Here is a 13,136-nt window from a genome sequence, read left to right as displayed (position 1 = left end):
ACCGAGTCTCGACCATCAGATCCAACCACCTCGGTTCAGACCTCGGAACCGACTGCTTTTACCTCATCAGATCTGACTCCTTTGGATTTGAGGCCGGCAAGGGCACCTTTGGAACCACCTGTGGCCACATTGCATTCACCCCAGACTGGGCGAAATGGTTCCGTAACTTTGAGGGTGTCAGAACCAAGGACTCCTCGGAGTGGATCAACATCTGATCATCGGAGTCAACATAGTGACTCATTGGTTCGGAAACCTTCGGATCTGACGGGACCATCGGAACCATCAGGAACAAGCCTAGAGAAGAAAAAGAAAAAGAGACATCAAACTTCCAAACGTGATAAGCAAGTCTTGGAGAGTGTTATTTCTTCACAACCACTGGGGGAACATCGGAACGAAACTGGATCCGAACCCCCTCAAGAAGAGATATCATGGGTCAGGTGATCATGTATCACCTCGGAGCATTCTCAATCTAGGAGTCTTATGGAAGAGGGTGTCATCTTAGTTGAGAAACCCTCAACATCATTGGGGAGATTGAAATCACCCTTCCAGGGTTCTTGGTCCTCATGCTCCTCCCATAGCGAGAGGGGCCGCTAGAGAACTAGAGGGAGCCCATATTGCCGTGAGAGAGAGAGCCCTTACTCAAGGCATCACCATCCCTTGGAGGGCTCTGCCCCCCATCGATATTACAGGGAGGGCTCTTATTACTCTGATCACAGAACCAGGGATCACTCCAGGTCCCCATCAGTATGTGCCTATTCTTACCCAGGTTCCAGATGGACCCCAAGATTGTCAGATACTGAATATGATGAAGGCATCCACTATGAGAGATCCTATGACTCCCCGCCATCGGACTCATCTGACGGCATGATTGGACCAGCAGAAGAAGCATCCCCTACGGATGATTTCCATGCTTATAATGAGCTCCTTCAACGTATGGCGAAGGCACCTTAGATTGACGTGGCCTCTACAGAACCACGTTCGAAAGACAAGATACTGAAGCACATATTTTCTGGATCAACACCGGCCATTGCCTTTCCAGTGATTGAAGGCTTTGTAGAGCTATTGATGGGCTTAAATCTCAAGACAGCTTCCACTCCTGCCACAAATAAGAAGGTAGAGAATCTCTACAGGACCAAAGATGATTTGTGCCCATTCATGTCTCTACATCCTCCCCCATTCTCCTTGGTGACGGAGGATATGCAAGCTAAGCCAAAACAAGGATCCCTGTCAGTTCCTTCAAACAAGGTAAGTAGGAAAATTGACTCTGGGCAGAAAGGTTTACGCCTCTGCAGCCTTTGGCATTAACTATGCTGCAGTAATGGGTGCCTGTCAACTGCTGCTATGGAATAAGGTAGCCACTTTTATTCTGCAACTACCGGAGGATCAGAAGATCTTTCTCCAGGTCATCCAAGAGGAAGCGGTCTGTTTGTCCCGCCACCAGATCAACATGGGCAGGACTATGGCAGATACCTCCACTAGGTCCTTACTTTCAGCACTTGCTATCTGCAGGTTTGCGTGGTTGAGAACAACAGCACTGCCAACAGAAACCAGAAATAAAGTTGAGGATCTCCCCTTTGAGGGGCAAACCCTTTTCTTGGAAAGACGGATGAATATTTATCGAAGATGCATAAGGATAGACTTACATCATGTTCGTATGGTGTGCTTTCTCAACACCAGGCTTCTAACAGACCACAGTACAGATCTTTCACTAGAGGCCGCCAGCATAGTTTTTCACCCTTACCGTGGATACAGTTATCAGTCTCAGAGGCATTATCAGAGCCCACAATCATCCTTCTCGAGGAGGAAACAGGGCCATAAGAACAAGCAGAGAGCTCACCAGCAGCAGACCAAAGAGCTAGAACACTCCCAAAAGCAATTTTGACAATTGCAGGGACCTGCTCCGTTGTTTGGGAACAGGCTATGTTCATTTTTCTCTGAGTGGTGCCTTATTACTTCCGATGTTTGGGTCTTACAAATCGTTAAAGTTGGGTATAAAGTTGAATTTTTTCAGTTGCCTGGTCTCCGGCTCCCTACTTTCTCCTCCCAGAGTACTCAACCTGGGGTGTTGTCTGAACTCTCGGCCCTTTTAGAGAAAGGAGTGATTGAAGAGGTTACAGATAGTTCCCCTCCTCTACATTTCTACTCACATCTTTTTGTGGTAGAGAAAAAGGATTGGGGCCTCTGCCCAATCCTGGACCTTCATGAGTTGAACAAACTTGTCCGGGTCCATAAATTTAAAATGACCACTTTGTAAACAGTCCTGGCTTTGATACCCCCTCAGTCTTGGTTTGGGGTCATAGACCTAAAAGATGCATATTTTCATGTTTCTATTTTTCCGGACCATAAGAAGTTCCTCCGCTTTACTTATGGTACTCATATCTTCCAGTACCTTGTCCTCCCCTTTGGGTTATCCACTGCCCCTAGGATTTTTACTAAATGTATAGCGGTGGTTATTGCCTTTCTTAGGATGCAAGGTTGTTGTATTTTCCCTTACCTTGATGACTGGTTGATAGCTGGACAGTCAGCTGCTGATGTAGACAGACACATTTCCGTCACCTTGTTCACTTGTCTTAAATTGGGCTTGTTTGTCAATCAGAAAAAGTCAAAACTTTCCCCTTCAAGAGTCACTCAGTTCATAGGAGCTGTCATTGATGGTGTACGGGATACGGGGTTCTTGCCTGTGGAAAGGGCCCAAAAAATTAGAGTACTAACTAGAAAGTTCAAGAGATGCAGGTTTCAACCAGCTAAGCTTATTCAGGTACTGTTAGGCTACATGGCTTCCACTACAGCTGTGATCTCATTAGCGAGGCTTTGGATACACCCACTTCAACTCTGGTTTACCTCCATTTTCTTCCCAGAAAGGGACTCCCAGAGTAAGAAGTTTAGCATCCCACAGAAGGTCCTTCTATCTCTGGATTGGTGGATGGAGGAGTCTAACCTATATGAGGGTGTCAGGTTTGGATACGGACAGCCTGAGGTTTCAGTTAGGACAGATGCCTCCAACTTAGGTTGGGGCGCTCATTGTGAAGGATCTCACGCACATGGAATTTGGGATGAAGCTGAGCATCAGGAACACATTAACCTTCTGGAGTTGAGAGCAGTATTCTATGCTTTAGTCTCTTTTTCAGATACTGTTCGGAATAAAACAGTACAGATTTTGACAGATAATAGTACCACTATCATAGATCCAGAGGAGTTAGCTGTGTTTGTCTGTAGTAGCAAAATCGAAAAGAGTCCAGTAGCACCTTTAAGACTAACCAACTTTACTGTAGCATAAGCTTTCGAGAATCACAGTTCTGACAAAGAGTTCTGATGCATCTAATGAAGACAGCTGTGATTCTCGAAAGCTTATGCTACAGTAAAGTTGGTTAGTCTTAAAGGTGCTACTAGACTCTTTTCAATTTTACTACCACTATGTTTTATATAAATAAACAAGGGTGTATGGCATCTGTTGTTTTGTGTAAGGAGACCTTGAGAATCTGGAATTGGGCAGTAGACCACTCTGTGTGGCTTCTGGCAGTCCATATCCCGGGTGTAGATAACACTGTGGCAGATCACCTTAGTAGATTGCAGGGAGACAACCACGAGTGGTCCCTTCAAGACATGTATCTATGTCCTGTCTTTACAGAGTGGGGGTTTCCCAACATAAACCTTTATGCTTCGAAAGAAAACCGCAAGACTCCCCGTTATCATTCTCCGGCCATGAAAGCCTTCGACAATATATCTCCCCGTTATTGTTCCAGAGGAGGAGTCGGTCTCAAGTCTCTTGGGGACGCATTTCAACTAGAGTGGTCCAACCGTCTCTACTATTTGTTCCCTCTGTTCCCACTGTTAGCCAGAGTCATCAGCAAGGTTCAGGTGGACAGAACGACGGCCATCCTGATAGCCCCATATTGGCCGCGACAGCCTTGGTTTCACACACTCCTGAGACTACACACTCAAATGTATCAGTTCGTAATACAACCAGATCTGCTGTCGTGGAAAGGGGTGTTCCACCACAGAGTAGACAAACTCAGACTGACAGCCTGTCTGATCCTTCAAGATAGGTCTTCTGTGAGGGAATGATGCATGTACTGGAAAATGCTCGGCATTTGTCTACTCGCCAATCTTAAAGTGGAACAAGTTTACTGTTTGGTGTCAGGAGCGGGGGTTGAACACATTAGCCTCTCCCCTCTCTGAAATCCTTGACTTCCTATGGGGACTCAAAGGGGGTTGTCAGATTCGTCCATCAAGGTTTATTTGGCAGTTATCTCCGCCTTTCATCCCCCCGTGGATCACAGAACAGTTTTCTCTCATTACACTTCTAAGTTATTTTTGAAAGGATTGAATAACTTGTTTCCCCCTGCCAGGGCCTTAGTTCCTCAGTGGTCATTACCCTTGGTCTTGAGTAGACTCATTTCTAAGCCTTTTGAACCTTTAGCCACTTGTTCTTTACGCTTCCTTACTATGAAGGTGGCGTTCTTGGTAGCAGTTACCTCGGCTAGGAGGGTGGGGGAACTAGCAGCATTATGCTGTGAACCCCCTTATTTAAAGATCCATTCGGAGAAAGTAGTCCTTAGGACCAAGGTGGACTTCTTACCAAAAGTAGTTTCTAAATTCCACCTATCCCAAGACATTTCCTTACCTGTATTTTTCAGAGATCATGCTTCTGAGGCAGAAAGGGCCCTCCATACTTTAGACGTACGTAGGGCTCTTCTTTTTTACCTGGATCATGTAAAGCCCTTTTGGGTAGATTCCCATCTTTTTATATGTTTTGCAGGTCAAAACAAAAGGAATAAGGCCAATTCACAGACATTGGCTTGCTTGGTGGTTCAGACTATTTCGTTAAGTTATAAAACTGCGAACTTACTTTGTCTGTTGGAAGTGCGTGCTCATTCCACTAGGTCTCAAGCGTCGTCAGCAGCCCTTCTGAGGGGCGTCCCACTCCAGGACATCTGTAAAGCAGCGACATGGGCATCGGCTGACACGTTTGTCAAGCATTATGCCTTGGATGTCCTAGACAGGAAGGAAACGATAGTGGGCACAACAGTCCTACAATCAATCTTCTTGTGACAACTCTTAAGTACTTCCACCCAGGTATTTAAGGTTTGTAATCTCCCATGTGGGACTGCACAGGAAGACCGTAGATGAAAAACAGTGTTGCTTACCTGTAACTGTTGTTCATCCAGGTCTTCCCTGCAGGCACACATACCTTCCCTCCTTCCCCGCTAATATTCTTGGTTCTTACCTTGTAGTGCGGCGGTGAAGGAGGACTGAGGGCACGTCGGGGGCGCCCTGCCTCTTAGAAGCCGTTTTTGGCAGGAAAGATGGCTGTGCAGGCGCACTGAGAGGCAAGGGCGCCCCTAGTGGTTATGAGCTTTAAAAATCTCCGAAGTCGGCAGGCCTGCACGTGCACAGTCCCATGTGGGACTGCACAGAAGACCTAGATGAACAACAGTTACAGGTAAGCAACACTGTTTATAGTTTTCATGGTAGAGGAAGGTAAATGGAGGGAGGCCACAAGAAATGATATAGGAAACAGTGCTAATTGAATTTTTTTAAATAATCTGTCAGGTGAAACAGCAAAGTAGGAAAGTTTGCAGGTAGCAACAAATTTAAGAGAATAGAAAAACCCTACTTGACTGCAAAGAGCTGTCCTTTAAATCAGGGACATGCTGCCTTTTTTGGCCTAATAGCTGAAAAAAATGCAGCATCTATCTGTGAAGATGTTGGTGTGCTGGCACACAAAACAGAAGGGGGATTGAGGATTATACTTATCCAGAAGCACCAAGCACCAGTGGTGCTGCCAGTATCTCAGGAATTTGCCCTGTATGGTTGGGTTGGGTAGAACTGGGACTGGGAGGTGATGACTGGCATAAGTAAAGCATGTTGTCTTCTTCTGCACCTCCCACCAGTGTCATGTCTAAAACAGTTAAATATATTCAAAAGCCAAACTTTTCACCAATGCTGAACCGAGCAACGAAATTCTTGAAATTCTCCTTCATCTTTATCTGGGTTGAGACAGTGACAGTTGAAGGCAGTCCAGAAGTAAAGTAAATGGTAGATGATCTTGTTGAAAGAAATATAATAGAAGAACCTAATTCTCATGGTCAGCAGAATACAGGTCTAGTGATGAGTTGGATCCTATCATATATTTCTGTTGATACCCAATCACTGGTGAAAGTGCCATTGTATGGCAGTTTTTGCTAATTCTCCCATGATTACAAATCACAGCTTCAAGCTTTTTGGATACATTTCCTTCTCTATTATATGATTTTAGTTGCTCAGAGCTGATTACAAACATAAGATATAAAATCAAACAGGGTAACAAAAAAATATAAAACATCACTATAAAGATTCATTTAAACAGCAGCACACATATTGCACAACCCTCCAGTATCAACAAATCTGTGGGGCAGGATGGCTGATTGATAAAGGCAGCAAACCCCCCCCCCCTTTATGGCAGGAGGTTGGGTGGGTGGCTTGCCCACCTCAGCCACCATATGCCTGGTGGAACATCTCTGTCTTACAGGCCCAGTGGAATGATAAAAAAAAATCCTGCTGGGTCTGGGTCTCCTCAGACAGAAAGTTCCACCAGGTTGTTGCCAAGACAGAGAAATCTCTGGTCCTAGCTAAGGCAAGGCAAACCTCCTTGGGGCCAGCGATTGCCAGTAAATGTCTCTTTTCTGAGCAGAGCACCCTCTGGGGAACATATGGTGAGAAGTTGTCCTGTAGGTATGCCAGTTGAGGGCCGCTAAGGGCCTTACAGGTTAAAACTAGAACCTTGAATCTGATCCAGAATTCAACTGGGAGCCAGTGTAGTTGGTGCAAGACTGGTGTTATATGCGACTGGAATGGCGTCCTGGTCAGAACATGCACAGCCACATTCTGGACCAGTTGCAGCTTCCAGAGGAGGCCCAAGGGAAGCCCAGTGTGAAGCCCTTTTTTGTCTTTCAGTGTTCTTGTCATTTTGAGTTTCTGTGCTAATTTCCCTCAGAATTTCTAAATTTTTAGTTTCATTTCTTTTCGAGCATAGTTGCAGCTAGGAACATATATAGATATTTTCTTTCTCTCTTTAAATTATGCATAAATTACTGGTGTGGTTTAATAAAAGTTTGGAGAATGATACATACACGTGACTTCTGCTATTGCTGTATGGATCTTCCAGTTTTGTGGCATACTAAATATTCTTCTTTTTTCTTTAGGTACTTATACCTATTATTCTCTGAAGATGATCTTCTTCCGTTTGATCACTGGGTCTTTAACACTGAGGCACATCCTCTACCAGTTCTCTCAAGAGAAGAAGAAAAAGGAAAAAGAAGCTAGATAAAATAATCATGAATTGGGGGCACATTATAGATTTATTAAAGTCTGAGTAATTTTTGTTTTAGTTTTGAACCAATTTTTTGCAGTCTGATGTTTACCTATATACTATTAATCAGGGGACCTAAATACCCATTAATTATAATTAATTTTATTTATGTTCTTACAGGGGTGTGGGGTGGGTGAATTTGATTGGTCATCTCTATATTTTGTTATCTCTATATTTTGTTAGGCCGCAGTGTGCATCAAGCCAAATAGAATAGAGAGGTTAGCATGTTACTTAGTTCCAGTTTTATTTTTGACTGCAAAATTCTTTCCTCCTCTGTGAGGAGATGTCTGCTTTAAGCTGTAATACTTTGCTGTGTTGCAAAAAGCCATAAAGAATTAAGAGCTTTTTTTCTTTTACTCTTTTTTTTAATGTGGTTTGTCTGATCACTAGAGACAAATCTCCTGACTGTGACAGCCTCTTCTTATGCGGGTCTATTGTTAGTTGGTAATTTGAATATTTAAGAAGGTGTACTGTTCAGGAAAACTGCAGAAGAAATATTTTCATCTCATCTGAAGCCACTGTTGTATTAAACTGCAGCGTCATATTGAAATCAACTTGGTAGAGCCTGAATTTTGAAACCCACTCCCAATTCTGATGCACATCTTACCTGCAAAGTGTTATCAGATAGATTTGATACTTACTTTTTTAGGTGCTGTACTTTCAGTTTTACAAGTACCCACCAAACCAAAAGCAGGGAAGCAGCCTCCTGGACATGCCGTTACCTATAAATTTAATGAACCTGCAGTTTCCTCAGTGCAAGTGGAGTTTCTGGTGAATTTGCCTCAGAAGGCATTAATTGCTTCCCTGTTAAATGTTCAATTCCATATTGTGATATGGGTTAGTCTGTGAATTTTTTTTTGTGCATTCAAGCCTTTATACCATTTAGAGAGTGGAAGAGGCCAGTTCCTTGAGACTGTTGCCATTTCAAGCATTCCTTTTAGCACTATGAGACCTTTGGTAAATATCAGAATCAATGCTGTGAAAAAGGAAAGAACATAATATTTCAAAGGGGCCATGTTTCAAACATTAATGTTCAGCTTTGTTTACTTTTGAGAGGTGGAAGCTACTGCTTTTAAATGCTTTGCTTTATATAAAAAATCTATTTTCTGTGTCCTTGCTAATCAGAATAACAGCAATGATTAAAGTTTAATTTTGATAGTAACTCTGATGAACAGACTAATCAAGGTCAGGGTGAGAGAAGGCACAACTCCTTTTACCTGTTTACCATTAGGATGCCTTCAGAGAGTGAAATGCTTGAATGAATAACATTAGTCATAGAATGATTTTGTGTGGTGTCATTTGTAAACACTGGCTAGCTTCCCTCATAAAAGCGGAAAAGAAATAGATTGTTTCTAAAAGGTAAATTTTCCAGAAAGCAGCATGTGAGTTTTGTTACTTACAAGAGTAAACGAGTTGTAAAAGATACACGTACCTTCTCCCGTAGTACACATAACACTAGATTTGCTGGCCTTTTTAAAAGAACCTAGAACAGCTGCTGCACCTATGAATACTTCTTCTCTGTTGCAATCTTACTTATACTTTCAAGTATGAGGCCTTTAGGTTTGAGCCAATATAGGTTATATCTTGGTTGGAAGATTCTTGGAACAATACATAAAATTGGTTATCAATAAACAAAATGATCATATAATCTGCATCCATTTCTTTGCAGATGACCATCTTTTTAGAGTATCACATCATAATATAGTGACTTTTTTCATATTGCAGTCCTCATACTGCAGTGCTGTCACAGGGTCTTGGATCCACTTGTGAAGGCTATTGGTTGTGATGTTATGTTGGTGCTCTTAAGACAGAATTGAGCCAGTTGGCTGAAAATACGATTCTGCAGTCTGAGTGAGTGCACGACATAGGCAATGGCTTCTCTTCCCCCAAGTATTCATCAATTTCCTTTTCAGTGTCTCTCCTTCTAAATCACATATCCCACCCCCCATATGAAATCTTGAATGCAGTTCTGGGAGAGCAGCACAAGAAGCATAATTATTTTACGTAAAATGAACAGGTCCCAGAACTACAGTATCTGATTCTGAATTTCTCTTAACATTCTTTACTGATCAGAATTAGTCAAATGGGGGGGGGGGGAGACCCATAACCTCTTCAGGTGATAGGTTGTTATGTGCATTTGCTTAATGTTTTACACACACACTTTCATATTACTTTTTTATTACAAAGTGGTTTGAAAGCATGATGAGCATAAAAACAATGTGGTAAATGGTGATCTAAGCATTCTTTCACTGTAGTTTCTGAGATGAGAAATATTTCTTAATACTTTTATCAAAATACTTAAATGTTTCCAATGGGGGCCGTCAGGAAAAACATGGCTCCTGGTTTTCCAAATCTTATAGATGCAATTGGGAAAAAACAAGCATAATTCTGTTTAACTTCCTTTTCCCTCATGAATGACTCATATCTTAACAATTACTTTCTCTTAGATTATATAGTTTAACTGTTAATAGTCTGTAGTATGTTTCCCAGCATATGACAAGTAAGATTGCTATATATAAATTTAATGTGGAATTGATTGCAGAATGAAATTAAATGCCCCAATTTTTAAAGTAAGTCCCAGTGCCTTCTGCAGCTGCACGGAAGACAGATGTGCAATACATAAGTGTAAGGAGGGATATAGTTGTAAATGTATACTGCTATGCAGGTATTTCCATCCCATCACTAGGAAGAATGAAGTCTGTATCTGTTAACTGACAATGCATTTTTTAACTCAAGTTCATGGCAAAAGTAAATATAAAGCAGAAATTACAACTGGGTTAATCATTGTGCAGTGCTGAGAAGCCACAAGTCCAACAACTTTTTAATTTATCAGAATTGCAATCTGTAAAACAAAATGCATGTGGTTGGTGTCCATTTCCTAAGTTATTTCTTGAAGCACTATTACTTTCTGTTGGAACTATCACTTATGTTAGAGTTAATGACATCATGACTCATCTCTCTTCCAAACTCTTTCCACCACAGAAGCATGGTAACATTCCTGCCAGTATTACCTTATGGCTCCATGCTGCAGCCAGTCCTTTCCCAGCTTTGGCTCATCATCTATCCAGATAAGCATGAAATATTCTAAGCTATATATGATACCTTGAATAAAAGTTTGCAACTACCAATCCCTTTTATACATAAATCCCAAACATTTTATTCTGGGTGGGGGGAAGTGGATTCTGTATCTCCCTGGTATACTGGATACATTTGCAGATGTAACAAATGTATCCAGTTTGTACAAGACGTACAAACTGGACCCATTTGTCTCTGCTATGTTCTGTGTATAAGTGTTCCTGATTTTACATAAAATCCACAATAAAGAATGTTTTCCATTCACAACAGGCTCTGGACTTTTTGAGAAACTCTACACATGAGACTTAAATATCCTTTGCAGAAATGCTGGCCTTCCAGCAGCTGAACTATTAAGAGAATGTCAAATATATATGTACGTATTATTAGTAACAGTTAAACATTCTTCAGCTCAGATTGTAAAATGGCTTGACAGTTGCCAATGACATCTGTCACAGGGTTAATAGTCATAGGGTCTTTTTAAATTCAAGTGTAAATTAGCTTAGGGTGCATATTTTGTTTTGTTTTGCACATGTGCATTATTTCACTGCTACTTGAGAATTGTGTTGCAGGAGACAGGAAAGTGGTTGTCCTGGATGGAATACCAATTGTTAAATCAATTGATTTGTTCAGGAGGCCTTTTTTTGCAAATGGTCAGACTGCTAATTTTCTTTTTTTTAAATCACAGTTACATGAACTTTACTTCTCTTGTGCGTATGGAGGCATATGAAATCTCTGGGTGCATTGATTGCTTGAACCAAGATTTGCAGGAGCCAGGGACAATTCTGTAAATTACATAAACATGTTGAAAGTTCAAGTCAGTTTCAGCAATTAATGAACATGTGCCAGCACAGCACCACACATCCTTATGCCCTGAGAAATGCAGACTGTACCAGCATGAAATCAGCTCAGAATATTCTCAGTTTTAAAGCAGGAGCATAAGACCATTTTTAGGGGCAAGACAAAACACTTTAAAATATAGTTAGTATTGGAAGCTGAATAAAGATGTATCAAGTACATTATGTTTAAACTTCAGCATCATCCCTAGAAATTACTATATTTTGTCAATAAGCTATATTGTATTCCAACCCCAAACAAGGATATATGCCTAAAAACATCTTGTTCCCAAAAATGTACTGACAGTAGAAACGAAGGGAAATAGTTAAGGTATGCTTAGCATTTATTACTGCCCAATATGTGGATCTCCACTCCTCCTTTATTTTGCCATGCTTCCAATGTGTGCCCCATCAAGCCTCGCTGTTGCCATCATGGGGGAAACTGGTCCAATGTGCAAAATATTTACTCTGCTCCTGTGGTGTATTTCTGTCAATCAATACAGAAGAAAAATAAGTTTAGAAGGAAACAGAAATTGTACTTGCAGATTTTTGTGAATTCTACTTAACCAGGCTAATCCTTTAAAAGTAATCAACACGAAGTTTCATATTTCTCTCTATGGAATATTGTAATCCTCATAACTTTCTCATGAGCGTTATAGTTTGAAAGAGCACAAAATTTCTAGGGTTCTGTAACTGCTATGGTAATCAGGTTGTATGTACAAGCTGCACTATAATGTACCTTTTTGTAAAGTGATGTAAGTAGACAAGAAGATTGTATAACTGTAGAACTGCAAAAATTTAAGAGAAACATGTTTTATATGTTCAAAAGCATTGAGGTTGTGTGTCCAACACACACAAAAACACCAAAGTATATAAACTTCAGAATTATTACCATTTTAAATTTAAATCTACAATCCTGAAATTGTTTACAGTGGTGTAAATATCTTAACGAAGACCTTAGTATTAACAATAGCCTCACAACCAAGCTCAATGTGAGCTCAATAGGAGATAACCCTGGGATGACTGAGGTACTGATGACCACTGTAAATGTAACTTAGAAATAAGGCTTTTTTAAAAGTATCTCTTCCAGTTTAGACAGTGTCTAAATTTTCATTGCTCTCAAGCATATAACACAATGCAGTTGTTTTAAATATATATTATATCCTGAAAATAATTTAAATGCAGTGTGTGTTGTATGACAGCTGTACCATCCCAATGACACCTTGCTGACTTCTCATGTAGTCATTTTATGCGTTTTTTAATTTTTACATATCACACTTAGTCTTTTCCACCTTTATAGAAATCTCTGGAGTTATGAGAGATCAAAATGCTTAATTTTTAAGAACTATATTTGTAAAAAAATCTCTATTGTGAATAAAGCCTTTTACTACATCTTTTTATTTTTGCAGTTTATTTTCTTACTAAGAGCATTATGAATACATTGTTCCATATAGTTCATATTGTCTGTTCCTCTGGCTAGCAGCAACTCTCCATGCTGCCAAGCAGAGAAAGGATCTAGTCAAAACAATAACGTTTACTTTCATTTTACTTTCTACAGCTTATTAGAAGTGAACTTAGAGCTTAGTTTCAGGAGGAGTAGAGTGGGTAGTGCCCGAAGAATGTAATGCTTAACAGGGGGAGGGGACAGCCATTCCTATCAAGAAGGTTCTTCTGTACTGAACTCTTAGGTTATCAATAAAACCTTTAACTCATGCATCCTTGGACTCATGCAGTGAAGTTACTTGAGATCTAAGCTGGCAGTCTCTGACAGTCATTTGCTCTCTCAGCCCTGGAGCTGTGCCTAATGTTTCCTCCCTCTCCTATTGTGGGATGTGCCTTGTTTGGCCCCACCTTTTCCTAGCCTCCCAACTTCCTGT

General features: G+C 41.0%; 1 protein-coding gene across 1 annotated transcript in view; it reads left to right on the top strand.

Annotated features, from left to right (window-relative positions):
• Positions 1 to 12,651, top strand: part of MAN1A1 (mannosidase alpha class 1A member 1) — a 110,723-nt gene extending 98,072 nt beyond the window's left edge. The window contains exon 12 of the mRNA XM_054987735.1: positions 7,185 to 12,651. Coding sequence (XP_054843710.1) covers positions 7,185 to 7,305 — 121 coding nt within the window. The 3' untranslated portion in view covers positions 7,306 to 12,651. The remainder of the gene's footprint in view (positions 1 to 7,184) is intronic.
• Positions 12,652 to 13,136: the final 485 nt, after the last annotated feature.

The sequence above is a fragment of the Eublepharis macularius genome, chromosome 1, assembly GCF_028583425.1.
Source record: "Eublepharis macularius isolate TG4126 chromosome 1, MPM_Emac_v1.0, whole genome shotgun sequence".
Lineage (NCBI taxonomy): Eukaryota > Metazoa > Chordata > Lepidosauria > Squamata > Eublepharidae > Eublepharis > Eublepharis macularius.
Note: the sequence above shows the minus strand (reverse complement) of the source record. Positions and strands in the feature narration are given on the sequence as shown.